The sequence below is a fragment of the Rousettus aegyptiacus genome, unplaced genomic scaffold (genome assembly GCF_014176215.1).
Source record: "Rousettus aegyptiacus isolate mRouAeg1 unplaced genomic scaffold, mRouAeg1.p scaffold_m13_p_17, whole genome shotgun sequence".
NCBI classification, from domain to species: Eukaryota; Metazoa; Chordata; class Mammalia; order Chiroptera; family Pteropodidae; genus Rousettus; species Rousettus aegyptiacus.
The window spans coordinates 36,208,679-36,235,970 of NW_023416292.1; the positions used below are offsets into that span (position 1 = coordinate 36,208,679).

The window sequence follows — 27,292 nt, forward strand, 5'->3', positions numbered from 1 at the left end:
AGGTAGGCAGTTTTGGAAATGTGAATATGGAATGGATATTAGATAATATAGAATTAATTTTCTTAAGTGTGATAATGGTATTGCGGGTATGTGGGAAAATATCTTTATTCCTGAGAGATGCATGTTGAGTGAAACAAAGTACCATGATGTCTGCAATGTAAATTTTATAAAGAGTTGGCACACAAAAGCATGTATGGCAGTATGTAAGAATTGTTGAATAGATGGAGTGTTCATGTATCCTTTCAGCTTTCCTTGTAGTTTGAATTTTTTAAAAATACAATAAACTGGAATAAAAAGTTCAACGTGATGAACACCAAGCGCAGGCCTGGCAGGCCCGCTCTGTCCAGGGCTTCTGCAATGGCGTTAGGGCCCCTTTCCTCTAACCCTAAGCTCCGTTCCTTGCTCAGAGCTGGACGCCCGTAAGTGTCAAGTGAACTGTGAGCCCAGTGACCTCAGCCAGCTTTGGGATAACTGTGCAAATCTCCAGATGAGATTAGTAGAGAAGCTCGTCTTACTCATTTTTAGCCTTCCCAGTGTCTGGAACGTTGTAGGCATTCAAAAACTGTTGACTGAAAAAAATACATAAAAAGGCGACCAATTTTGAGGATTCCTTGGGAAAGGGGGGGGCATACCAGTGACCTTTTTCAAATCCAGTGAATATTTGTGGAATTTAATAGAATTGAACTGGTTCAAGGGAAGGTGAGGTTAAGATTTGTTCCAGAAGGAAGGGAAGGCCTGTTTTTAAATCTTCTCTTGTACATGTGCAGTAATGACTGCATTTCATATATATATTTACTTTCAGTAATAATTGCTTTACTGAATTAAAGATCAAAGTACTCCAATGGAAGTCTACTGTAGCTTTTCCTATACCGGTGGAAAATTTGAGTTTGGCGAGAAATCTTCAGAGGGTGGCATGTGCAATTATGCTTTGTTCCTCGGTGAGCTATGAGTTGGGCACTTAATTATGTAAAAAATATTGCAAGAGAGCAGTTGCAGAATCCCCAAGAGAGTAATTATTGTCTGTCTTGGCAGAATGCAAGGCTTTTAATCTGTAAATAAGCAATTCTATGTGGAAGCGCTACATGCAGAGTGATTCTGTGTTGTAAAGGTCTCTTATGAATTTTTTAAAGTGAAAGCAGTAACTGCAGATGCCCATTCACTGCTGCCTTTGTGCATCAAAGGGGTTATGATGTTTCCCCTGTGGTTTTAACCCTTCCTGAAATATTTAAGCATCTGAGAAGGATTCCCGTAAAGGGTAATACTGTGTCTGAGTTAAGCCCATGAAAAATCTGAATGTTTCAAATGTAGAAGAAATAAAATGCGCCTTCTGTGAATTAAAAAAACAAACCAAGATGAAAAACAAAACAAAATAAACCGTTGACAGTGCTTAGAAAAAGAAAGCAGAGATCCAGTAATTAGCTAGTAGGTCTCTAACTTACTGGAGGTGAATAATTTTATTTCTATGTGCGCCATCGCAGCTAATGTTTCCAAAAGGACTTCACCTAATTCACAATTGTGTGTGCTTTCCTTAGGTGGATTTGAGTCTTTTAGATAACGAAAGTAAACTCTATTGGTTTTAAAAGCTGTCCATAACGTCTACCTTCCCTACTGGCTCTCTCGTAGGTAGTGATGAGCTGAGCAGGCTCTGCCAAGGTCAGCTTCTCCACTTGACAGCCACATCCCCCTCTCCTTTGCCAATTCATTTGGGTGACTACCCCTCTTTCTTACATGACCGACTCGCCCCTCTACCAAGTTATTCCCATCAAAGTAGAAACATGGTCTAACAACTTCCATTGTTTTTAAAAAGCCCTTCCTCACCTCTCTCTCTACCTCCTCGATCCTGCTCCCCCTTGCAGCAGAACTCCTCCAGAGTCTACATCTTCACTGTCTCTCTTCCCATTGTCTCTTCAACCTGCTCCAAGCAGACTTTTCTCCAGTCTTCCACACAGAACCTGCTTTTCTCAAGGTGTATGCACGATCTTCACACGGCCCGATTCTAAGGACAGAGCTTGGTCAAAATCTTATCTGACGTTCAGCAACAGCTGACACAAGTCATCACTTCTTCCTAGAAACACTTTCTTTACTTGGCTTCAAGGAAAAACACCTTCTCCTGACCGTTCTCCTTCCTCACTGGTCACTCTCTTGGCTTCTTTGTGGGCACATCCTCTTTTCTCAATCTCCTAAGATTACCTGACCCCAGGTCTTCTCCTCTCCTCTTCCTTCTCCCAGTGTCGTCTCAGAAAATATCATGGTTAAAAATGTACTGTAGCCTCTAAAGACTCCAAGGTTTGTGTCTGGAGTATACAACTGTACTCGAGACTGGTGTATCTAATTGCCTGCTGCCTCACATCCCACTGGGTGACTAATAGGCATCTCAAATTTAACAAAGTCAGAATGTAACCCCTGGTCTTTCCACAGCTGTTCCTCACCCAGATTATTTACAATAGCCTCCTGTCTGGTTTGCCTGTCTCCATCCTTGCTTCAGCCCCTTTCAACCTATATTCAAAACAAAAGCCCGAAAGACCCCCTTTAAAGCATCTGATCATATCCCTCCTCTGCCTGAAGGCCTCTAGTCACTTCCTGTCTCAGACTGAAAGCCTGTCCAATGGAGTCCTTCATCCTCTAACCCCAATACTTTTCTAGCTCACCTCCTACCTTTGCCCCTGCCACTCCCTGTGCTCTAGCCACACTGGCCCCTTCCCCAGCTGTGCGTCAGACACTCCTGCCTCAGCGCCCTGGTGTGGGCCACTGCTTTAGGCTGGAGTTCTCTGTCCTGTGATTGTGCACAGCTTGCTCCTTCACCACCTTCAGACCTCTGCTTCCCTTCTCTCATTTTTTTTTTAAAAAATTCTTCGATATTTTAATAGGTTAGTGGGTAGTGTGACTCACCAAAAGTACATAATAAGCAGCATTTCACAAATTAGTATGGCCATAGAACCTCTTTTTAGGGGAGCATCTCGTAACACCTCTGGGACACTAGTTTTCATGGCACACAGTTTGGGAATTATAGTGGGTTGATTGCATTGGCGGCCCCGCCCTTTGTTTCTGGGCTCAGCCCTGTGACTTATTTTGGCCAATCACTTGTTAGCAAGTATGTTATAAGCAGAGGCTTGGGAAGTCCTTGTTCATTGAGGCTTGCTATCTTGTTGTTCTTCAGAATCATGATCTTAATCATCCTCTTCTCTTGCTTTATCATAATCATGAGGATTTGCTAGAGCTAGTCTGCTGAAAGAATGAGCAATACTTGAAGAGAGTGAATTTGTCACAGATGAGGTCATTTGAGGCATGTTTGCCCCAAGGCAACCATCACCAAAAATATGATCCTAGCCAGCAGCCAGCTGACCTAGAAAACATGCAAGTGAATACAACAAAGATCAGGAGAAATCTCCAAGTTAGAACACAAACCAGCAGACCCGTGAGCTAAATAAATGGTTGTTATGTCAAGCCATTCAATTTTGGGTGCTCTGTTATACAATGTTATGTGTGGCAATAGAAAACTGATACAAAAATTAGAATGGAAATTGATACCAAAGTGGAATGTTTACACTCTGGTCCCAACTATTCATTTTGTTTCCGCATGCAAAATACACTCACCCCCGCCTCTCAAGATCCCTAAAGATCTCGTCTAATCACATCATCAGGCTCAGTGTCCATGAAAGTAATATAAAACAGACACACAAGATAGATTTTGTCCCTTCCTGGAAGTGGACATCCTTGTCTTGTTCCTGATCTTAAGGAAAATGCTTTTAGCCTTTCCCCATTGAGTATGATGTTAGCTGGAAGTTTGTCACATATGGCTTTTATTGAGTTAAGGTATGTTCCCTCTCTTCCCACTTCACTGAGAGTCTTTTTTTTTTCCATAAATGGATGCTGGATTTTGTCGAATACTTTTTCTGCATCTATTGATATGATCATATGATTTTTATCTTTCAATTTGTTAATGTGGTCTATCACATTAATCGATTCGTGGATATGAAACCAACCTTGCATCCCAGGAATAAAACCAACTTGATCATGGCATATGATGTTTTTAAGGTATTGCTGAATTTGGTTTGCTAATATTTTGCTGAAGATTTTTGCATCAATGTTCATCAGGGATATCAGCTTGTAGTTTTCTATTTTTTGTACTGTCTTTGTCTGGTTTTGGAATCAGGGATTTAATGGTGGCCTCGCAAGAAGAGTTAGGAAGGCTTCTCTCCTCTTGAAATTTTTGGAATAGTTTGAGAAAAATAGGTGCTAATTATTCTTTGAATGTTTGGTGGAATTCACCTATGAAGCCATCTGGTCCAGGACTTTTGATTTTGGGGAGTTTTTTGATTACCAATTTGATTTCATTGGCGGTAATTGGTCAGTTCAGATTTTCTGCTTCCTCTTGACTCAGTCTTGGGAGAATGTATGTTTCTAGGAATGTATCCATGTCTTCCAGATTGTTCAGTTTGTTGGCATATAATTGTAGTATTTTCTTATAATCCTTCGTCTTTCTCTGGAATCTGTTGTGACTTCTCTTTCATTTTCGATTTTATTTATTTGGGTCCTCTCTCTTTTTTTTCTTGATAGGTCCGGTTAGAGGTTTATCCAATTTTGTTTATCCTTTAAAAGAAGCAGCTCTTGATTTTATTGTTCTTTTGTGTTGTTGCATTGTTCCTCTAGACTGTATTTCATTTATTTTCACTCTAATTTTTATTGTTTCCTTCCTTCTTCTCACTTTGGGTTTTGTTTGCTATTCTTTTCCTAGTTTTTTTAGGTGTAAGTTTAGATTGAGATTTTTCTTATTTCATGAGGTATTTTTGCAGTGCTATGAATTTCCCTCTAATGACTACTTTTGCTGTGTCTCATAGATTTGGAATCATGTTTTCATTTTCATTTGTCTCTACATATCTTTTGATCTCTTTGTTAACCCATTCATTATTCAGTAGCATGTTGTTTAGCCTCAATGTGTTTGTGTATTTTTTAGTTATTTTCTTGTAATTGGTTTCTAGTTTCATACCATTGTGGTCAGAGAAGACACTTGATAAAATTTCAGTCTTTTTAAATTTGAGACTTGTTTTGTGGTCTAATGTGGTCTATCCTGGAAAATGTTCTTTGTGTGCTTGAGAAGAATGCATATTATGCTCCTTTGGGGTGAAATACTCTGAAAATAGCAATTAAATCCATTTGGTCTAGTAGTGAGTCATTTAAGGCTGCTAGTTCCTTATTGATTTTCTGTCTTGAGGATCTGTCCATTGGTTCCAGTGGGTTAAAGTCTACTATGAGTGTATTACTGTTGATCTCTCCATTTATTCAATAATTGCTTTATGTACATAAGTGCTCCTGTGTTGGGTGCATGTATGTTTACTAGAGCTATGTCCTTTCATTGTATTGATTCTCTTTTCATTATGTAATGCCTTTCTTTGTCTCTTATAACTTTTGTTATAAAGTCTATTTTGTCTAAATGTTACTACGTCAGCTTTTATTTTTCCATTTTCATTTGCATGGAACATCTTTTTATATCTCTTTACTTTCAGTCTGTGAGTGTCGTTTGATTTGAAGTGGGTCTCTGGTAGACAGCACATGTATGGGTCTTGTTTTCTTATCCATTCAGCCACTCTACGTCTTTTGATTGGAGCATTTCATCTATTTATATTTAAAATGATTATCGATAGCTATATAGTTATTGCCACTTTATTATTCATATTTATGCGTTTTCTCTCCTTCTTTTTACAGAAGTCCTCTTAACATTTTTTGTAAATCTGGCTTGTTGGTGATAAATTCTTTTAGCTTTTTCCTCTTTGGGAAGCTCTTTATCTCACCTTCCATTTTAATCGATAGCCTCGATTAGTAGAGTAGTCTTTATTGTAGGTTTTTGTTTTTCATCACTTTGATTATTTCATGCCAATCCCTTCTGATCTATAAAGTTTCTCTTGAAAAATCAGCTGACGTTCTTTGGGAGTACCCTGTGAATAACTAGCTGCCTTTCTCTTTCTGCTTTTTAGACTCTTTCTTTGTCTTTAACCTTGGCATTTTAATGATGATGTGTCTTGGTGTGGGTTTGTTTGGGTTCCTCTTTTTTGGGGATTTGTATGTCTATTTCCTTTCTCTAGGTTAGGGAAGTTTTCTGTCATTATTCCTTCAAATAGGTTCTCAATCTCTTGCTCTCTCTTCTTCTTCTGGTACCTCTATGGTATGGATGTTGGTATTTCTGATGTTGTACCAGAGGTCTCTTAAGCTTTTCTCATTTTTTAAAATTCTTTTTGCTGTTTTTATTGGGTATTCCAAGTTGCTGGTTTGATCCTCTGCTTCATCTAATCTACCGTTGATTCCTTCTAGTGTTTTTTTTTTTATTATCAGTTATTGTATTCTTCATTTCTGACTGGTTCTTTTTTATGATTTCTAGGTCCTTTTCTATGCTTACTATCTCTCTGTTAAAGTGTTCCCTGCGATCATCTATTCTCCCCCTAAGTTCATTGAACATCTTTATAACCAGTGTTTGGAACTCTGGTAGGTTGCTTGCCTTCATTTCATTTAGTTATTTTATCTGGAGTTTTCTTCTGTTGTTTTATTTGCAGCATGTTTGTCTTCTCATTTTAGTTGCCTCTCTCTGTTTGTTTCTATGTATTATGATGGTTTATTACATCTCCCAGCCTTGGTCATGTGGCCTTATGTAGTTGGTGTCCTGTGTGGTCCAGTGTCCCAATCTCCCTGATCACCTGCACTGAGGGCTCTGGGCATGTCCCTTGTGTGGGTTGCGTGTGCTTTCCTGACGTAGCTAAACCTTGAGTGCTGTTAGTACGTCAGTGGATAAGATTGACTCTTGAGCTGATTGGCTATGGGGACTGGCCACGCCCACAGGGTAGGAGCTGTTGTGTGGGGGCTGACCCCATGGAGTGGGATTCATCCCAGCCGTCTTGTGTATTTGTTGAGACCACTCTTCGGGTGTGCCACTTATGGGGCTAGTCACGCAGTGCTCTGCTGTGGTCTGACTCCAGCCTCTGGGTGTATTGGTTCTGTGGCCCCTTGGGAGGGTTTTCCATGTAGGCCAAGGTCAGCTGCTGCCTTTGATTGCTTGGGGCTACCTCATAGGAGCTACAAAGTGATCCGTGAATGGTTGCTGCCTGCGCTGGATCTGAAGGTGAATGGGAAAGATAATGCTGTGAGCCGAGGTTGGTTACCCCCAGTAGTGGGCCTGGGGTGGCCCAGCAAAAGGACCAGCGTACCGCAAAGCCTGGGCTGCCCACAGGAGTCCTCAGCTGGAAGAGCCTTTGGGTGATATGTGACGTTGGTGGGGTGGGAACCCAGGGAGTCACCAGGGTAAAGTGAGCGGATTTCACTCCACCAATGCAGAGCCAGGTTTTGTGCCAGTGTTGAAGTTGTGGCTTCTTGTAAGAGTCTCAGATTACAGCAAGACCAGTCACTGACCGCCTCAGGCCTGCAAACCCCCACGAACTGCCCAAGAGACACTGCGACTCAGGCTGGCTCCAGTGGCCCGCCACCAAAAGTCTCCCCTGAAATGTGTGGGCTGTGTGCCAGCTGCATGAACTGAAGGCTGCTCCCTGCCAATAAATATGCAGCCCAGAGAAGGCACAGGGTGGGACTGGCTGCGTGGCAAGGAGCTCACTGGGGGCAATTTGTGGGCTGGGTGGGGCGGGACCCCAGGGAGACCAGTGCTGCTTCGGAATTGGCTGTGCGGGGGAAGGGTTCAGCGCAGACAAGATGATGCCCACCTGTAGACTGCCCAGGTGGGGGATCTGACAAAGGAGCAATGGTGACTGTTCCTTCAGCCCTCACCCTGACCCCTCTATGTCTCTTGCACTTCCCAAGCTGCTGACCTTCCGATGGGCCCCAAGGTGAGTGTCTGTGAGTGAGTGAATCTGTGAGCTGGCCCTTTAAGGGGAACATCTGGGTTTTCAGGTTCCTTCTGTCTCATCTCAATGGCCGGAGTTCTCACTGATTTTTCCAGTCAGATTTTGGGGGCACGCCTCTTCCTGGACTGGAACCGTGGGCTGAGGAGCTCCTGTGTAGAGCTAGGACCCCTTGTTCCTTCAAGGAGGCCTCTGTAGCTGTGCCCTTGCTCCCAGTGCTCAACTGCCAGACGTGAGTGCAGGACCAGCCAGCTTTGCCTCTCCACCCCTCCTATCAGTCTCAACGTGGCTTTTTTCTTTTTATCCTCAGATGTATGTGTTATAATCAGCTAGACTTCGGGTGGTTCTCCAAGTTGTTTATTTTATAATTTGGTTGTAATTTTAATGCAGTCATCAAAAGAGGTTTGCCTCTACCAAGCCCGCCATCTTGACTGGAACCTTATTCTCTTCTTACTGACACCTTTTCTCACTGACACCTTCCTTAGCCATTCCATTTAAGCTTCCCCAACCCCCACCAGCACTTCTGAGCCATCTCCTGGCTTCATATTTTCTATTGTGCTTATTACCATGGGAAAATAAAAACATTTCTGTTTTTGTTTTTGTTGCTGAGTTTGTTCTCATCTGTCTTATTAGAATGTAAGTTTCATGAGGAAAGAATTTTATGTCCCTTGTGCTAAGAGAAAGTGGATACTCAGTAAATAATGCTGAAGGAGTTTTTGAAAAACAACCTGAAAAGCTGGTGGGTTCTTCCTTGTCATTTTTATAGCATTTTGGGCATGACAGAGGGTAGACAGCATTCAGAAGTATTTACTACATACTAATAGCTATTTCTTATTCCTTAGTTTCTCTGTTTGAAGAACATAAGAACATTCCTCATGGCCTGTTGCGAGACATTTGGAATGAGAAAAAGTGAACTCTTCGAGGCGTTTGACCTGTTTGATGTTCGAGACTTTGGAAAGGTAATTACATTTTACTTTTTATATATTTATTAGAGAACATTTAATCCAATACTTATTTGTTCTTGTTGAAGTAGGACATGTGACTTAAGTGGTCTACATATTTGAATTCTGTAGTTAAATTTTACATAGTTGGCTTAGCAAAAAAGAGAGAGAGAGAGAAAAAAAAGTAGCAGTAGCAACTCTCTCAATGAGATTATAATAAGGGGATTATTTTATCCAGAGGTAAGTTTTCTTACTGGTCATTTAAGAGGGTAGGATTACTATTTTTCATCCTTTAGATCAAGGGTCCCCAATCTCTGGACCATGGACCAGTAGTGGTTTGTAGCCTGTTAGGAACTGGGCCACACAGCAGGAGGTGAGTGGCAGGCTAGTGAGTGAAGCTTCATCCGAACCTTCATCCGTATTTGCAGCTGCTCCCCAGCACTAGCATCACCGCCTCAGCTCCACCTCAGATCATCAGGCACTAGATTCTCATGGGAGCTTTGGCCCTTGGTACCAAAAAGGTTGGGGACTGCTGCTTTAGATAGTTTGTTGGGCCCTCATGTCTAAGGACCAGTATTCTTTTTCTCCAGTCTTCTCTACATCGAACAGGCTCCTAATTTTTGGAAGTTGAGAACATTCTGACTTGGGTAGGTGACTTGGGGAAGACAGGAATCACTGGAATATTTGAGATTGTTGAGTAACTCCTTTGCTTAGATTTCAGCAAATGTGTGTTGGATTTGTTGGATTTCAATGATATTTGTCTCATGGAAATGTTTTAATGTTTATGGTTATTGCGTGTACACCAAATATTTGTGTATAATAGGTGACGGAAACCATCCTTTCACAAGTTATCGTCATTTATTTTGTAGTCACTGGGCATAAAGTTAAACTTCTTGCATGTGAGAAGCCATAAATGAGTCAGATGATTAGGGTGACTTTATTTTAGCTCCTGTTGACATAATTGCATTATAAAAATAAGCACATAAGAAGGGGAAAAACCGAATGATATTGAGAAGTTTGCCCTTACTCTTGTAATTCAGGTACAAAAGCCTGTTTGGGGGTGGCTACTCGATCTCTAAAATGGAACATTTGGGTTATAGAATAAAAACCAAACCATGGATTGATTTGCTTGGCAGTGGGAATATATACCACAAACTTAAAACAGAAACATAAGAAATTTGATGCTGTCGTGAAGCAAGGTGGGAAAGCCACCCTGCCTGGGAGAGAGAGGGCCTGGGCTCTTGATCCAGAGTCACTTTGCGGTCTTCTGAAAGTCCCCAGTCTTCTTAGTCATCAGACCACCTGCAAGTTCGGAAGTCTGCACAAAAGGAAATGGATATTAGAATGTAGTTTCTGAGATCCCCTTTTCTCTGGCAAGCTGTGATTTAATTGCTTTAAGGTTAAAAAAGGTGATGGAGGATAGCATATAATAATAAGTACAAGGAACCGAAAACAAGCCTCCTTGTAAGCACATTTGTCTGTGGCCATGAAGTTGAGCCATGAAGACAAAAAAGAATTAGGTAAAATCTTAGGTGAGGATAGTCCTCTACGCTGTTGACCCTGAAAACATGTTGACAGCTTAAAGAGATATTTTTCTTTCTATCTTTTGACTCTTCCACTAGTTTTAAAAAATCCTCTTTGATTTTCCCTTCTTTTCACCTTCCCTTTTGGGGAAATGAAAAATGGAAATGAATTGGGGAAATGAAAACTGGAAAAAAAGCTTTGACTTTTTAAAGCTTTTCAAGGAGCTCTTCATGTTTTATTCAGGTTTGCAAGAAATGGTGTTGACAAAGACTGGGATACAACATAAATTCTTTAGAAACACGTAGCCTTGATCATGTAGAATACCTTTGCACGCTAGATTGATTAGACAATGGAGGCTTTGTAGGAAAGTTGAGATTATAAAAAGTTGAATGTAAAGGAATAAACTGTATGCTTCTCATGGATAAATGTAATTCTGTCTGCTTAAAATATTTCGGCAGTGGTAAGTCTGAAACAGAATTAAACTTGGAATGGTGATTGAGAACTTGATCCTCTACTTACCACTTTAAATTAAGCACATACATTTTCACTACTGCCAAGATTGGTGCAGCTAGCTCTTAAAAAGTGTATGAGAACTAAATAAACCACTGAAAAGAAAAGAATTTTGGATGCTGCTTCATAATTTACCAGCAATGCTGCTATTATTTTAAGCAAAACATTATTATTTTAAGCAAAACCACCAATACCACCACTTATTGAACACTTTCAGTATAAGCAATTTTTTCAATCAAATACACACACACATAAATTTTTTGATCCTCCTAACAACCCTATGAGGTGTAAGTACTTTTATTTTCCTCATTATACATATGAGAAAACCTGTACTTTAAGTCACATATCTAGTAGAAAGTGGAGCAATGGTTCGAACTCAAATCTGGTCGATTCTCCACTGCCATACCATAGAGCAGACATTCACGTAGCCAACATCATGTGCCAGCATGGACCTAAGTGCTCTGCACATACTGACTCAATTCTCATACCAAGTCCACCTTGCAGGTACTATTATTGACCCCTTTTACAAAGCCTCAATGGTAAGCAAGGGAATTTAGACAATTCACACAATTAAAAGTTTTTAAGTTTAAGAAACATGAATAGAGTATTAATTAAGAGACAAGGTAATTCCTGACATTATGAATATAAATTTTAACAGGGTGTAGACAGGTGAGTTTATTTCTCTCTCTTCTTTGGGATTTAATTAAATTTTCAATTTTAACATGAAAAGTATCTATATCTGTGTGCTTCTCTATGCCTCAATTCATACCAATAGTGATGTACTTTTTACAACTTTTTGCCCAGGAACATATTAATTGTGATAATAGTATCTAATGTTTTTGTAGCAAGTGTTCCCATTTTTCAGGTGAGGAAACTAAGAGATGAGACATTGAAATGGTGACTTTAATGTCTTCTTGCCTGGGGACACGGCAGGAGCTGGAGCTCAGGCCTTCTGACTTTCCAGACCTATGCTTTTCTCGTCTGCCATCTCTGCCATGGGTGCCGCTGTCATGTGGATGCTCTGAGAAAAGGAGAAAACCAAGGGAATTTACGAAATTAAAATCCACGAGTGATCCGCCACTTGGCATCTAATTATGCTTTATCTTTAGAAAGGGGAAGACTTTAGGATATTGCATGAGACTGCATATAATGGTGGTTAAGGTTAATGACTCTAAATAGACAAATGTTTCATGGATTCTTATCCATACACATGTAATCGACTCTCTCCCTCTTCCTTTATTGTGGTGTATTCTGCTGCCTAATCTTTGTCCAAGCTTTTCCTCGGTTTTGGGTTCAGGAAATCTGCCTTGAATCGTAGGATTTGATATGGATGTGTTTTCTTTTGGAAATTGGGAAAATCCTGGGAAAGTGCTGCTCAATACAAATGAATGTAATTTTTCATTTAATTTATGAGATAGTGAAGAGCATGCATTTTGGGCACTCTAGAAGGACTTCTGATAATTTTGCCTTGGAATGTCACCTTTAATGCCCAGTATTGAGCTCTTTACCTAATGTTAGTAGAGTATTCATTTCAATCCAAACTCATATGTCAACAAAAATTAGATTAGTTCTGAACACTTCCTATATCGTGATTTTTAAAAAAAAAATCACACAGGGATGGGGAATGAATTTAATAACCCGAACTCAGGAGTCAGGAGAGGCCGTGAGGGTAACTGTAACTCTAACTCTCAGAATGGTTAAATACTGAGAAAGTTCTTGAAAGAAGTGGAAGCCTTGTCTGAATCTTGTCCCTGTTCTGAGGTGGGTGGAATGTGGGTGTCCTTTTCTAAAGAATTTTTATAGCTTCTCTCTGGCTTTGAGTTTGTTTCTGTGTAACTCTGAAAAATCATTGACTTTCTTACTTTAAAAAATAAGATGGATTCTTTTCTGGCTTCCTAGTAACAAAAGCTAAGTAAAATATTGTGAGTTAACTTCTTTGCTTAAGAACTATAATAAACTTTTCCCCTGGAATATTAGAAATTATTATATTCCTTTTTACCTTGCAACAGGATCTGTAGGATCTGTACATTTTCTCAGTTCCATACTTTATGTAAAGGACTTTCTGTTCCTTTGTTCAGATCGTTATTTTCTGGTGTATTTTTTTTTTTGCCATTCAGGAACATTTACCACTGAGCTTTCTGTTGGCATGCTTACGGTGCAGAAGCACCTGGGATTTTTCTGTAACTAGACAATTTCTAGTGAGTGACAGAAATCAGGCTGCTGCAGCCCAGGCGAGTGACAAAGTCGGCTCCTTCCTCTGGCCACTCTGGGAGGGTGAAGGGCCGGTCTGCTTCCAGGTACCCACAGACTTCACGTCCATTTTTTCAACTATTATGAAGCACGCTGCATGTGTAAGGTGATGTGTTTTCTGAAATTAGAGAGAGTCACACCTGGCCAAACATAGTTCCAGCTAATTTTAGTTGTAATAGGATGGTTTTGATGTGTTAAGGTTCAGGACAGACCCCGTCAAAAGGAATATACAGCTTTGGCTTACGCGTGGGTCAGGGACACAGGTAAGCATGTTATTGAGAAGTGGTGGTTAAGATCATGGCTTCTGAGTTGGATCTCAGTTTGAATTCTGGCTGTATTCTTTACTAGTATGCGGTATTGGGCAAGTTACATAGTCTCATTGAGCTTCATTCTGTTTCCTCATCGATAAACTACAGTTACATGAGAAATGAAATTATGTATGTAAAGTGCTTAACAGAGTTTCTAGATTCAATGTATGTAATGTTGACAAATATTAGCTGTTATTGTTACTGTTATAACTCATTACTACTGTTAATTGGTTTCAGATTCAGTGGTAAACACAGAGGTTGACTTTTGAATTGAGTGCAAGAACTAATGATATCGGAGGAGTGAGCTTAGGAAATAAACCATCCTCTCTAATGTGCTCTAGCATTAATCTTTTATTCTGCACGGCCATCTTTCTCCCTCCTTCTGCGCCCTTAGATCTCCTCTGAGAAACCACCCTTTTCTCTTTTCCCATCATATAGTTTGGATGGTTTAATCAGTTAATCCCATCCCTTTGGCCACAGTGATGAGTTCAGGGAGGGGGCAAGTCACTCATTTGGGGCCAGCATGATGTGCCGAGACGTCTGTGTGGGCAGTTTTGTTTTGCTCTCCTCCTGCTATGGAAGGGTGTGGCTATCAGGCTTGAAGGGGCGGCAGCCATCTGGGTTCCACATGGAGTTTCAAAGCAGACTGCGTTCAGAGGGAGCAGAGCTCAGGAACACCCTAGCGGTGTCATGTGAGGCTGGAATCAAGCTGTGTCCAGCGCCCAGATACGTACATCTGTGGATTTTTTCGTGACATGAGCCAGTGCATTCTTCCTTTTTCTTCCTCAAGCCAGTTTTCCTTGGTTCTTTCAACCAAAAGTGAGAGAAATCTAAGGATCCACCTGGTTTTGTCAGATGATTTCAGTTGTGTAGATAGGTGAACTTTTCTCATATTCCCAAAGTTCACACCACGCGGAGACCATCCTGTAGCCTCTACATTTTCCATCGAATGTAGAGAAGATTTGAACACAGAGTCCTAGAACATCTCTGTTTTGTAGCATGTAGACAACTAAATAGAAGGGCAATCCCAGCTTTGTGGTAAATGCGTTCTAGTCCTTACCATTGACTCAAGGAGTATCATGGACCTTCAGGTTTGGAAAAGACTCTCAGAGTCATCAGACATCCTTCCCATGTTTGTGCACTTCAAGGTCAAGAAATGGGCATGTGTGCCTCAGCAGATGGAGAATTCACCTCCTCCTGAGGTCCCCAGCTGTGTCCGTGTATCGGGACCAGACAGAATGATTTGAAGATGACCTGAAAGCCTCAGAGTTAAAAGGACTCAAGCCTCTAACTTAATTGCCTGGAAATGAATAGGGCTTAAAGATATTTATTGATTTGAATGAAACAGCCCAAGCAGTCAGAACTCTGTGCAGGATTCTGCGTGACCCCTGCTCCGTCACCTTCATCCCCTCTACTTCTCGGTTTCCTTATCTGTAAGTGGAATAATAATTTCTACCGTACAGAATTGGTATGAAAATAGGGTTAATTGGTATACAACACTCGGCATATCGCCCAGTACGTGATCAAGTGTACGAATTTAGATCCAGTCTGGAACCAATGGTTTGCCTAGATACAGGTCATTCAGAATTCTGAGTGTGGATGTGTGTAAAGTCAAAAAGATGATTCTAGTGCCATTTTCTTGAAACTCGGTTTATTTCATTTGATTCTTTTTGCCTCAGAGTGTTAGAAAAATCGTAACATACACATATGTGTATATATGTGTATGTACACGTATGGTACGGATATGGTTCCTTATTCTTTATGTTTCTTGGGCTTTTCTGGTATGGACAGGTTTAATTTTTTTTTTTTTTTTTTTTTTGCGCATAGAGAGTTTAGTTGAGAGATATGCAATGAAACTTTCACTGAAGGTAGTCGATGCCTTAACACTCATCGAATGTTTCCCGCCCCCTTCCCAGGATATCAACCAAATTAGCAGCTACATCGGATTCAGGGTAGGAGGTGATTTGGTACTTCAGCATTTGGAATACATTGCCATTTAAAAATAAATTTGAACTTGCTGAGAAAACCGAGGGATAAATGGTTAAGTTAATGTAGAAAAGAGCTTTCAAATTGTTTGTGTAATGGATACTCACAGCTGTCCGTACTGTCTCCATTAAGAGGCCATAGTGTCCCCCTGCCCGACTCCCGTAGCAGAGACCTGCTTCCGTCAAGCTGTCTTCCCACCGTGAGCTCCCATTTCTGCCCCATCCGTAAGCCCTCACCATATGTTACGAGAGCATTTGCGCAGGCTGCATCCTTTGCGCATTTTCACTTTCGGCCCTTCCCAGCCTGACTTGTACACCTCACGGTGTACATATAAGGGTACGGGGGACCTCTTCCTGCCCAGCCTGTGCTGTTACCCAAGGCCAGCCTCTCAGCATCTGTACCTGGGTGACGGTGAATCTCCACGCCCCATTCCCTGCTTCTGTCCTTGCGTGAGCGAGGAAGCGCGCCCTCCGGAGCAGCACGCACATCGCAGCCCGAGGACAGCTGACCCTCGAGGACATGTAATGGTTTCCTACGGGCTGTATATCTCCTTGGAACTCTGCCCGGCTTTCCCTGTCACAAGAAAACCCTCCCGACCAAAGGCTCCTCAGCTTTTCTCGAGCTCAGGTGGCTTCCGGGACCTCACCTTGGCATGGCTTGAAAGATCCTTATTGGCTAGTGCATGCACGCTGATCAACAATGAGAAACATCTTTTGTATGTCTGTATGAGTCATTTTGACATGTAAATATAATCCCTTTTTGCAAGTACTTGTTTGAACTCCCACTCTTATTAGAAGTTCGACGTTCCTCTCACAAAGTATTTTCCATCCTAAGTTATTCCAGAGTCTCTGGGGCCTTTGCAGCCATGTTTCCAAGCACCACGAGGCGTCACTACATGGCGCTGCCGAAGCCCTGCGCGGTTCCTTCCACGGCGCTGGTGCCAGCGTGCCCTGTAGTGGCAGCCCCGCTCAGCCCCAGGCTGCCCAGACCAGCCACCTTCTGCCCCCATGCATTTCAGCCTCTGCGTTGAGCCTGGCCGGGTGAATTCTCATCAGGGGATCCTGATATTCTTCTCTTCCCACAGGCTTGAGTGGGGCCTCCTTGTTTCGTCCCTACAGGGATACCGACAACCACTTTCAGAGCAGCTTTTGAGATCTCTGCTCCCTTTCCTTCCAGAAGGCCCTGGACTTTCCCGCACGTGAGCCAACTTCCAGCCTCCAGCAGGCTCAGCCTCCCAGGAGTGCTGTGAGGAGTCTTCCTCTGTCAGCCCATAAAGGCCTCCTGCACCCCCGCTCCCCCCACAGTAGGTCACTTGCCTGGATTTCCATAACTAAGGGAGAACTCTCCAGGGAGTCCTTCCGGAACAAAGAAAGCTTGTTCCAAAGCCTCCTTTTTGTCTATTTAAATGGAGAAGGAGGGAATAGCTTCTGGACTTCCCAAATGTGTACGTCTGGTTGGCTGTTAACACAATTTCTGCCTCATTAGCAGTGTTCTCCTTTGTTTTTACACAGAGCTGACCTTCTTAGGAACCTCTACATCTATTTCACTCTATTTGCTGATGTATTTCACAGGGGTCCTTAATACTACGCAGATTCTCCTATTCTCACCACTTCTTATAGAACTCTTAACACATGAACCATGCAAGGATCATTCTTTGTACATCTCATTTTAGCGATTATTCAAGTTCAATTTTTAGTCTGCTTTCTAGTTGTTTGTGAGCCAATTCAAAGAATCTTTCCCTGTTTTCTAATTATAATACAGTTGAAAACTTAGAGAACACCATTTCCCAAGGAACCCGTTTGTCCTGAGAAATGTTAATAGATGCCTGGGCAAAGCATTCTTGTTCAGATAAGTTTGGTAAACACTGCGGGGGGGGGGGGGGTCTAGTACAGTAAAGGCACTGAACACTCTTGAAGTGAGGAAAAGAGTTACCCTTGCTTAATTTAGGATTTCTCAGATTTGTATAGCAAGAGCTTTTAGGTATCCTAGGATCACTTCAAACTCACTATGTGTAAAACCGAACAATTTATTTTCCCCTCTTCAAACTCATGTCTACCTGAGTAGAGCTGTTCCTTTATTTGCTCTGCCAGGAACTGAATAGTTACAAATGCCTTAGTCAAGGCCTTCATCACCCAGGTTATTGAAGCAGTCTTCTAAGTACACGTCACTGCCTTCAGGTTTGAATCCCTCCATCATCTGCAGAGTAATCCTACAAAAATGTGAAACTGGTCATGCATCCCTGTTCCTTATAAGAGAAAAAATCCCAAACCCTTTTATGAGCCACGTAGAATCACTCATGATCAGGACCCTTGTCTGCCTTTCTAACCTTTTTTCTTGCTTTCCTTCCCCTCAAACTCTTTGCTTCCGTCCCACCAAATTATTAGTCGTCATGACTCTCCAGATTAATGTGCATTAATAGTGTTTATTTTGCCTGGAATCCCCCTCCTTTCCCATGTCCCTCGTCCCCTTCAGTAACTTGGTTCAAGGTTACACACACACACACACACACACACACACACACACACACACACACACACAGAGCTTCAAATCTGAGGACGTGTGCTTTCTCCAGAGCTCTGGGTGCACTTGGTTCTTGGAGGTATTGAATCTTCCCGGGCTTGACTTTGCTGACTTGTCTCTTCCTGTTTCTAAGTTGCGGGGTGGGAGGGGGATATCTTTGTCCTCTTCTCTGGCTTACAGAAATGTGACCTTGACACATTCACTCAGCTCTCTTCCTCAGCTCATTCTGAGACTTAGAAAGCAAGTAAACCTGGGTTTCACCCTCCCTGGCCCCAGCTACCTGTGTGGGGAAGTTACTCAACTTCTCAGAGCCTCTGTTTTGATCTGTCACATGGGCCGGTGGTGATCCCTGCCTCCTGGGATTGCATTGACGAGTGTGAGCTGGATTTTGGTGAACTGCCCAGTCAGCACAATGTGGGGCTGAGGCCCAGTCAGTGGTAACTTCTGAGCTATGCGCCCATCATTCTTCATCTGTGGATGTCTGTGTGCTCACTCTCCCAAGTGCTTGCCAAGTGCTGCTTAGTCAGGGGACAGGCAGTCTCCTGCCCTCGAAGTGCTATTTGAGTTCAGGAAACAAAACAAGTAAAGCATAAATAAACAAGATAATTACAACCAGTGTAAGTGCCATTGAGGAAATCAGCAGAGTAAAATGATGAACTCCTGGAGGAAGCCACTTCAGTTAGACAGGGTGGTACTGGAGACTCTTAACTACTGCAAAGTTAAATTAAGTTTTAAATAAGTCATAGAGCTCATTTTAACCCCTTAGGGTAGAACCCCTTAGGGTAGTTCTTTAACTTGGTCTCAGTTTCATCAACTATAAAATTCCATCTGATTCTAAATTGCCACTTATCGGTAAATGTAATATGTACACATTGTATTTTATAAAGTAATGTTTTGATTTGGTATTTCTTACTTATGTAATCCTACCTGAAAATACCTAGTCTTAGGCATTTCCTTTTAGCCCAGGTCTACTGTATTTTCAGAAATATTGACATTCCGTTAACATTTTGAGTTATAACAATTAACTGTACATACACTTTGGAGAGAGAAAAGCATTATAAAGAGGTAAATGCATGATAAAGATCGTTGCTTCGATTTTGCATCCTCACTTGGTATAGTTAGGAGAATATTGTTAATTCCGGAAATGGAAATCTAGTTTGAGAACTGAAATCGATTTTCTCTTTATTGTCTCAAGGGTTCCTCCAGAGATTTACGTTGAATCTTTTGGGTAGTATTTTTTAATCCTATTAGATTCCTAATATAGTTGTAAGTAAACACATAGCTCTAGGTTTACAGATATATGAAGATAAAGTATATGCATCTATAGACATGTTGTCAGTAGCAACTTATTTATTGAACCTCATGTTTTTAACATATTCATAAACATAATTTATGATTTTAACTCATATGTATGTATTTTCTTAAGTACCATATTATTGGACATTGTAATTCCTATTACGTGACAACCTGTCTGAGCTTTATTATACCTTTGGTTAGGGTTGTTTATATATCACATGAGATTATTTGAAGAGGCTTTTAAACCAAAGGTGCTTTTAATCCTGTCTTTGAGGGATGCCCCACATTGCAGAAGATACAAGTAATTAAATTATTACGATATAGCACACTAAGTGCACTCATTGACAAATGAGAAGATGCTGTGGAGGAACGCAAGAGAGAAGGGGCCCATCTTCCTAAATGTGGTTAAGGAACGGGCCTCAGTTTATTCGGCTGAATTTAGGTAGAAAAGTAGGGATGCTGCTGCTGGCTATGTCTTTTTTTTTTTTTTTTTTACCATTTACGGGCTCTATTTTATGGTCAAAGAAACTGAAGTTCAGAGTTATAAAACTAAATCATAGCTCGTAGGCCATGGAGCATGGATCTGAGACAATGTCTGTTCAACTTTAAAGACCATGTTCTTTATGATTTTACTGCACTGCTTCCAAGCAGAAGTGGGAAAGCACCTTCTAGGTAGAGGGGAGTGTCACGTGGGAAGATGCAGGCGTGGGGATCCACGCAGATGCTTGGGGTTCCCCAGGTGTTCTTGTAGCTCGAATGTAAGAGGCAACTGGGGCGAGCTGAATCTTGAGGTTCTGTAAAGATTGGGACCAGAGTGTGAGGGCTTTGGGGTCTCGCGGGGTCTGAATTATTCTTATGAAGGACCGGTGAGTGGCTTTTGACAGATAACGAGATGACCCGTTGTGCGCTTGCGCGAAGCACCGTCCACTGGGGAAGGCCGCATAGACTGTTGTCTAGGACACTAGCGGTTGAGAGAGCAGATATCAGACAGAAGAAGAGTCGTTGAAAACTGTGCAGACCTTGACTAGAGCCTTGGCAAAAGGGGCCTGGAGTTTGAGAGCTTTTGGGCCTTAGGGATCGATGTGACTCATGAAAATGGTAAGGGGAGAGAAGAGAGAACATTGACTTCTGAGCTTTTCCTGGATGGCTGGAGGGGAAGTAGAGTTCACTGCAAGGGGAAATAATGAGGCAGGCACAACTTACGGTGTTTTTTTCTTTTTTCTTTTTTTTTTTGGTAAATGTGAAAGAATTCTAATATTCTAATGGCATTTATGCTCACTGTCTGTAGACATATTTTGCAACCCAAGAGGTATTTTGTATGTTTTGCCTTTCAAAAGGTTTTACTATATTTGTCCATTCTTAATTTGCCCTGTATTTTATTTTCGATATTTATTGTACTTGCTGATTATCTAGTGGAGACGTTGCTCTCTGAGAGAACATTTAAAATCTTTGGTTTTATTATTTCTTACAAAAATTGAAATAATATTATTATTTTTATTTTGTAATAGGAAGCTTTCTAGGAATATTTTCCTATATTTCCAAGGCTGTGGCACATACTTGCTGAGCAGTACACACACTCTTATTCCTGGCTTAGCCGTTGGGCCATATCCCATCTCAGCTGTGTTCAGAGATCCTTAAGTCACATCAGTTTAAAGGTGAGGTTTAGTTTATCCAAATTACATATGGAGTTCATTGAGTCTAATTTGGTTTTAATAAATTGTTATTGTGAATTCGATGGTTGCGAAACTCACAAGGAGAATTGGTTAACTCCAGTACATGGTGTTATAATAGCCTATTTACTTGTCTATACAAGCAGCGGTTATGCAAACTCTTGGCCTTTAGTTCTTTAACTGTTGTGCCTGTGTATTTCCTGTCAACAGGATCCTTTAGAAAAAGAGGATATTTCTCGCATTTATTCCCCCTTTTGTTAAAATGCCTTGTGCACATCTGTAGGGGTAAAGAAAGGCTGGCTTTTGCTTCCCATGCTCAGTGAGAGGCGTGGCGTGTGTGGGTGGGCCTGGAGAGATGCTGTCATCTGCACGGGATTAGCAGAGGAAGTGTGTGTCAGGAGCGTTGCGAACACCAAACAACCACAGGAAACGGTACCCAGTCGTCTCTGCAGCTGTGTGGAGTTCAGCCACGCAAGCTTCCTCTGGATAGAGTTTGGTTTCAGAGTCACTTGTTTTCCACCTCAGCACCTGTGTCTTTGGAGAAATAGAAATGGATAATGGGCCTTTCTCTGGTTTGCTTCAGTGCTAGTTATAAGGCACTTAGGGCATGAAAAATCCTGCTGAATCAGCATAGTATTTGAGGATAAATTGTATCAGGACCAGCCAGTGCATAGAGCAGTCAAAAACCATTAGTTTAGAATGAATGAATGACATTTAAATCTTCCAGAATATTCCCCCTGGAACTTTATTTGCACACAATTTCCCACTAAATGTGTTTGCTGACCCCTAGGTCCGTGCTTTTCCTTGCTAGTCTCATCCTGTGTTTCTGCGTAAAGGATGTAAAGGATGATGCTTGCTGCTGCTCTGTGGGCAGGCAGGCACCTTACCATTTCCACTCTTCAAGATGTCTTTTTAAAGTAGCTGCCTACTTATAATTCATCTTAGAGTGATTACCTTAGAACGGTCGCATTACTGTATGGGAGGATATGACACACCATTTTTGTTGGCCATTCTAGGTCAGGTTTTGGTGATGATTGATAGCATTGACTGTGGATTAGAGAAAGTAATAAAAAAATGCACTGAAAGCCAGATTCGGGTTAGAATTAACTCTGTGTTTAAAGTTTAACATTGCTTTAGCAAAATCACAGCTGACGTTTTTCTAATAGCCTATTAGGTCTTAGGGAGGAAGCAGCAGAAAAATGTGAATGTATTGACCATCGGATGATAAAGTACAATTTCTTAAGGAGTTAGTAACTTACAAATTTTGCGGTGTTATTGTGAAACTGTTATAAAATATAATAAAAGGGAGATGGTATTAATTAGCACTGGTTTTCCAAAAAAATCACTGAGGGTTTTTCACACTTGTTGTAACTTGGGTTTTGTCAGTAGACTTGCCCCTAAGATTTTCATAAGTAAATAGACATTTAAGCAGATAAATAAACAAACAAACACATACGTCATTTTTCCTACACTGTTTTGAGCAATCAAACATATACATCATTTTTCTACACTGATGGACTTTCTTCTACAGTATTTGAGAGTCCTAGTGATGACTCAGAAGTTTCTTCAGTAGCAACAGTTCCAATTAACGCTTATTGAATTATTTAGAAAATTATCACTAATGAAAAATCACAACTTATCTTCCTAAAATTTCTACTCATTAATCCTGGAGCAGCATAAAATTAATTTATAAATCTTCTATAGGACAGCCCTTCAAATACATGAAGATTGTCATCATGCTTCTCTATCTTTTCTTCTTGAAATAAAATATCCTCAGTTCTTTTCTTTTTGTTTATAACCTGCTCACGTCTGAGAATAATTTGAGATTTCTTATTGTGACTTGTATAAAACAGAGCAGTTAAATATTAAAACATTTAGAATTGAAAAAGAGAGTAGAAGCTAATTAGAGGAAGGAACACAACCACCATCCCAGCTAGGTTAAGGATGACATTTATCTCTCGGGTGTCCTGAAAGCAAGAAAAAAACAGATTAATTCAGAGTGAACTTTTGAACTAGTCTGAAAGACTTTGTGTCCAGTGGAATTTGGAAAGAACAAAGTGTCAAAAAATTAAAACAAATATTATAGTAATAAACATACAGAAATATAGAACAATTACTACAGGGACCACTCATATATCCACTATTCAAAAGTTGTTAACATGCAACATTTGCTTTGTCTACTATTACTATGTATGTATATATTGCTATTTTTTGCTGAACCATTCGAAGTAAATTGTAGGTAAGCATCATGACATTTACATCCTAAATATGGCAAGCTTTAAAGCTCTCAAAATGAGGCTCTTTTCCTGTACAGCCATAATATCTTTATCACATATGACAAAAGGAATAATACTTCCCTGATTCTATTTAATATCCAGAATAAACATATAATTTCACCAAAAGAGATTTAGCCCTAAAATATCTTTTATAACTGGCTTCTTTGAACCAAGATAGAATCAATGTTTAGACATTGTATCTGGTTGTTGTGCCTCTTAAAGAAAAATGTTTTCTTCAATTAGTTTTGTACATTTTTTATTTTGTTTTTAATTTTCTGATAACCCACTAAAGGTGATGATTATATCTGATGGGTTTTATTGGATTTAAATTACTGTTTTTTGAGTTTAGAAAAAAGCTTGAGTTTTCCATAATTAGAGCACTTTTAAAAGATGGCTGTATTTGTTATAGGAGGGGTTCATTAAATGTTTTTCTAAGAATAAAAATCTCAAGTCTTATAATGGTGAACAGCTGAGAAATACTTTGGGACTATTATGTACTAAACTCTGGAACAACCATCCAGAATTATTCAGTGTATTTTTTACATACAATTTAAATACAATGAATATAATCTTGTAGATAAATAGATCAGTAAAGGAAGTTCTTTCATCAAGAAACTTAAGAATCCTTGAGCGAGTCATAGCTGCTCGAGGTCTAAGCTTTGCATCTGGCTCACGAAAATATTATCTAGAAAACATTTACACCATTTAGAATTTGTCAAAAACTGTCAGCGTTCTGATCTAGTCCTGCTAAAACAAAAAAATAAATAAACAAAACCCTACAACCGTAATTTTAAGAACATTTAGAGTTGAATGTCATTTTCTTGCTCATAAAGGAATTTTATTTCCATGGAGAGTTTACCCAAATATTTTTAGGTATGACTCACATTTTCAGGATTTTTTGATCTAGAGGTTTCACTCATTTTTTTCCTTGCATACTCTTCTATTTAATTTTTTCTTATGTTTTGGATTCAAGTATTATAATGGTTACAATTTGAAAAGCAATTTTTGGAGGATAGATTACAAGAGAATAGAATAGTTTTTATATCTGTAATTTCAGTGGTACCATACGTCAATCCAAAAACGAAAATCATGTTTTAGCCTTATTCCCATAGCAAAGGAATGGAAAGGAAACAAGGGGATTTTCTTATAATTGGTTGGATTTTCCCCTTTAAGCTGTATTATTGTTATATGTAACAATGTAACATTGACAAGAATTCCCTAAATTCAAAAATCATAAAACTTTATAAACTTTTTTTTCTTTTTTTTTTTTTTGTTATAGGGCCTGAGTGGTTGTAGTTTGTTCAGGCTAACTTCTCTCTACTTGTGTTGTTGTTATGTACCACTTTTTAAATAAATATAATCTGTCTCTAATTTGGGTCTTGTCAATAGTATAATGTAATAGTTATATCCTTTTCCATGAAGACTTTCTCATGTAATCCATACGACTTTCTTCCACGTCCTTTTTCTCTCTAATACCGACTGACCTAAAAGAAATGTGGTTAGCTTTCTTAATTCCTCCTTTGGGAAGTCCAGCAAAGTCTTTCTGGAAAGTTGACAGTTCTTTTTATCTTGACAGGAATCAGGCACAGTTGGTTTTTACCCCCTTTCATTCTGCCTTTATTCTGAATATTTCACGAAAAAACTGTTTAGTTGTGTTACAGAAAAAAAATCCTAATGTCCAGATTGCCCCCAACCCCACCCCAAGGATCCACAAGAAGGTTTGCAGCAATAAAACAGTAGTTGAAATAGTGCCAAAATATCACCTTTCACACTTAAAATTTTCTACTGTTTCTAAACTTGCACTATTCATTGCAGTGGAAAATGTGTCACTTTTAAAAGATCGAACGGAATTCAAAATTTATATTTAACTTACTTAGGCTTTCTAATAAGAATAGTAAAACAGTAAGAATAATACTAATTTATTATTACATACTAAAGAAGATTTTTTTTGGCCGAAAAGAATAAAAGTAATATATAACCCAACTTATAATACCAACGCAATCTGTACTTTCATAAATAGCTTTTCTTGAGTGCATGTATTTACATTGGTGAAAATTTATTAACTTTTAAAATTTGATCTAAGTGAACATAGGCATAGAGGGCGATTGGTATCATAATTAACCAAGAAAACCAATTTAATGAGAGAATGAATGGCTCCTCAGTTTCCTTACAATAAATCAAATTATTGTATCTGCTTCAGACAGCTTCTGAGAGGATTAAAACAGGTAGCGTTGTGTTTACGGGTTTCGGCGTGATGCCTGACACATGAGTACGTGCTGGAAAAATGTTAGCTGATATAATGTATTTAAACACAATTTATTGGACAGAGGCATTTCTGTTCACAGACATACCTGCCGTTCTTCTTTTCACTACAGTTTGCATTGCGTAATGTACATAATTTGAGGTCAAGGTATAAATTGAATTTCTCTGAGGAACCAAATACGAGATGGATGAATACATAGATAAAACAAAATGCATACAACATTTACTCCTGATTGCTCAGTAACTATCAGTGGCCATTTACCCATTTAGAATTGCATTACACGTAGGCTAAACCATATGAAATTGCGACAAAAAGTAGTTTTATGTGGTTTAACCTAATATTTTGGCTCTAGATGGCTTAAGAAGAAGACAAAGTGATTGTTTTAAAATGAGAACTGTCGATATAGTTAATGGAGTTGGTGTTTTCTGCATGGCTTTTTATTTTTTGGTGGTAAAACTAGAACCAGTTGAGTATGTGTTGTAGGGAGTGTGGTTTCTTTAACATAAAGGGGAACTTGGAAACAGCAAAGGTACTGCTTCTGTTTTCTATAATAGGAAAAAACTCTTGGAATTAGTCAGGAGAACTGGGTTTATGTAATAAAGAGTTCTCCAGTTCTGCTTCTTGTGATTGATTTTCCCCTTGTTTGTTAAATTATCTCTTGGCCACTCAAAAAAACTTTAGTGTTAACTATTTGGAAATCCAAATCATCATGAATTAGGCTTGCTTTTCGTAGGCCATGTGTGTTAATTAAGATAAGGTGTGTATTCATCTACCTTATTTGTTGTGAAATTGTATTCCTATTGATAAATGAATATACATTAATAATTACTGTTTAATATTATGTCTGCCTTACCAAATTTTAATTCCTTCAATATGCTGTATACCTGAAACTAATACAAAATAATTTTGAAAGTCAACTGTAATTGAAAAAATTTAAGAAGTTTTTTTAAAAATAGTAATTTGCAGTGTCTAAGATAGACAGATTTAATTAACTACTTTTCTAGATTTTTTTTCCAAAAAGGAAAAAAACATTCTTAGCTATTAATATCTTATCCTTAATATCCTTAGGTATTAAGGATAAGAACTTTGGAACATGATTTTTGCTGCTTCTCCTGTTCACCATGGTGGTGATATAAACAAGAGTTCAGTTCCTAAGGCATATTTCTGGTCATGAAAATATCACCGAACTTCTAAATAAAGACCCAAAATACTCCTAATGCTAAACATTGAAATAAATGTGAATTGTGCATAATACATTTAAGAAAGATTAGTAAAAACAAGATAATGAATTTCCAACTTGCTTACTCGGGTTCAGGGTCACAGGTGGCCAGAGCCCATCCCGGCAGCTCGGGGCTCAGGGCGGGCACCCACTCTGCCCAGGATGCCCTCCCGTCCAGGGCCACTCACAGCCACGCCCACACTCACTCAGATTGGGGCAGCAGTGGCTAGGAGTGCTTCACGCCCGCTAACAATTGCTATTTTGTTTGCTTTAGTCCTGTGACACTCGCGAATGCAAACCCTGTTGGTTTTCAGATCCAGCTGCTTTGGGGGCCTGTCTCTCAGGTGGCAACCTGAAGAGCTGGGGTGCTAGATGTGTGGTTTAAACCCTTTGCTCCTTAGGGAGAAGCTAGGAGCTGGGGGTTCCCTCCCGGGGGTTAGGCACTGTGCCAGGGGTGGGATTTATAGTGAAAGTGTGGCGCAGCCTTTCCTACCTGCTTCTGTGCATTTTCTCATTTGCCCGATGTGTAAGAGTCACTCAACTCCTTTCCGGATTTCTCTCAGAGGGAGTTGCTCCACGCGTATCTTTTTATTCGGTGGGTCTGTGGGAGGAGGGATATTTAGAAGCTTCCTTTGTCATCATCTTGGTTTGGAGTCAAAATGTCCTTTTTCCATCACTGATAGAGTGGTTT

The 27,292-nt window shown here is 40.0% G+C and overlaps 1 protein-coding gene across 2 annotated transcripts in view; it reads left to right on the top strand.

Moving 5' to 3' along the window:
• The window catches only part of VAV3 (vav guanine nucleotide exchange factor 3), a 293,077-nt gene that overhangs the window by 59,477 nt on the left and 206,308 nt on the right, over positions 1 to 27,292 (top strand). For both annotated transcript variants that reach the window (XM_016159794.2, XM_016159795.2), the window contains exon 2: positions 8,681 to 8,797. In XM_016159794.2, coding sequence (XP_016015280.1) covers positions 8,681 to 8,797 — 117 coding nt within the window. The remainder of the gene's footprint in view (positions 1 to 8,680; positions 8,798 to 27,292) is intronic.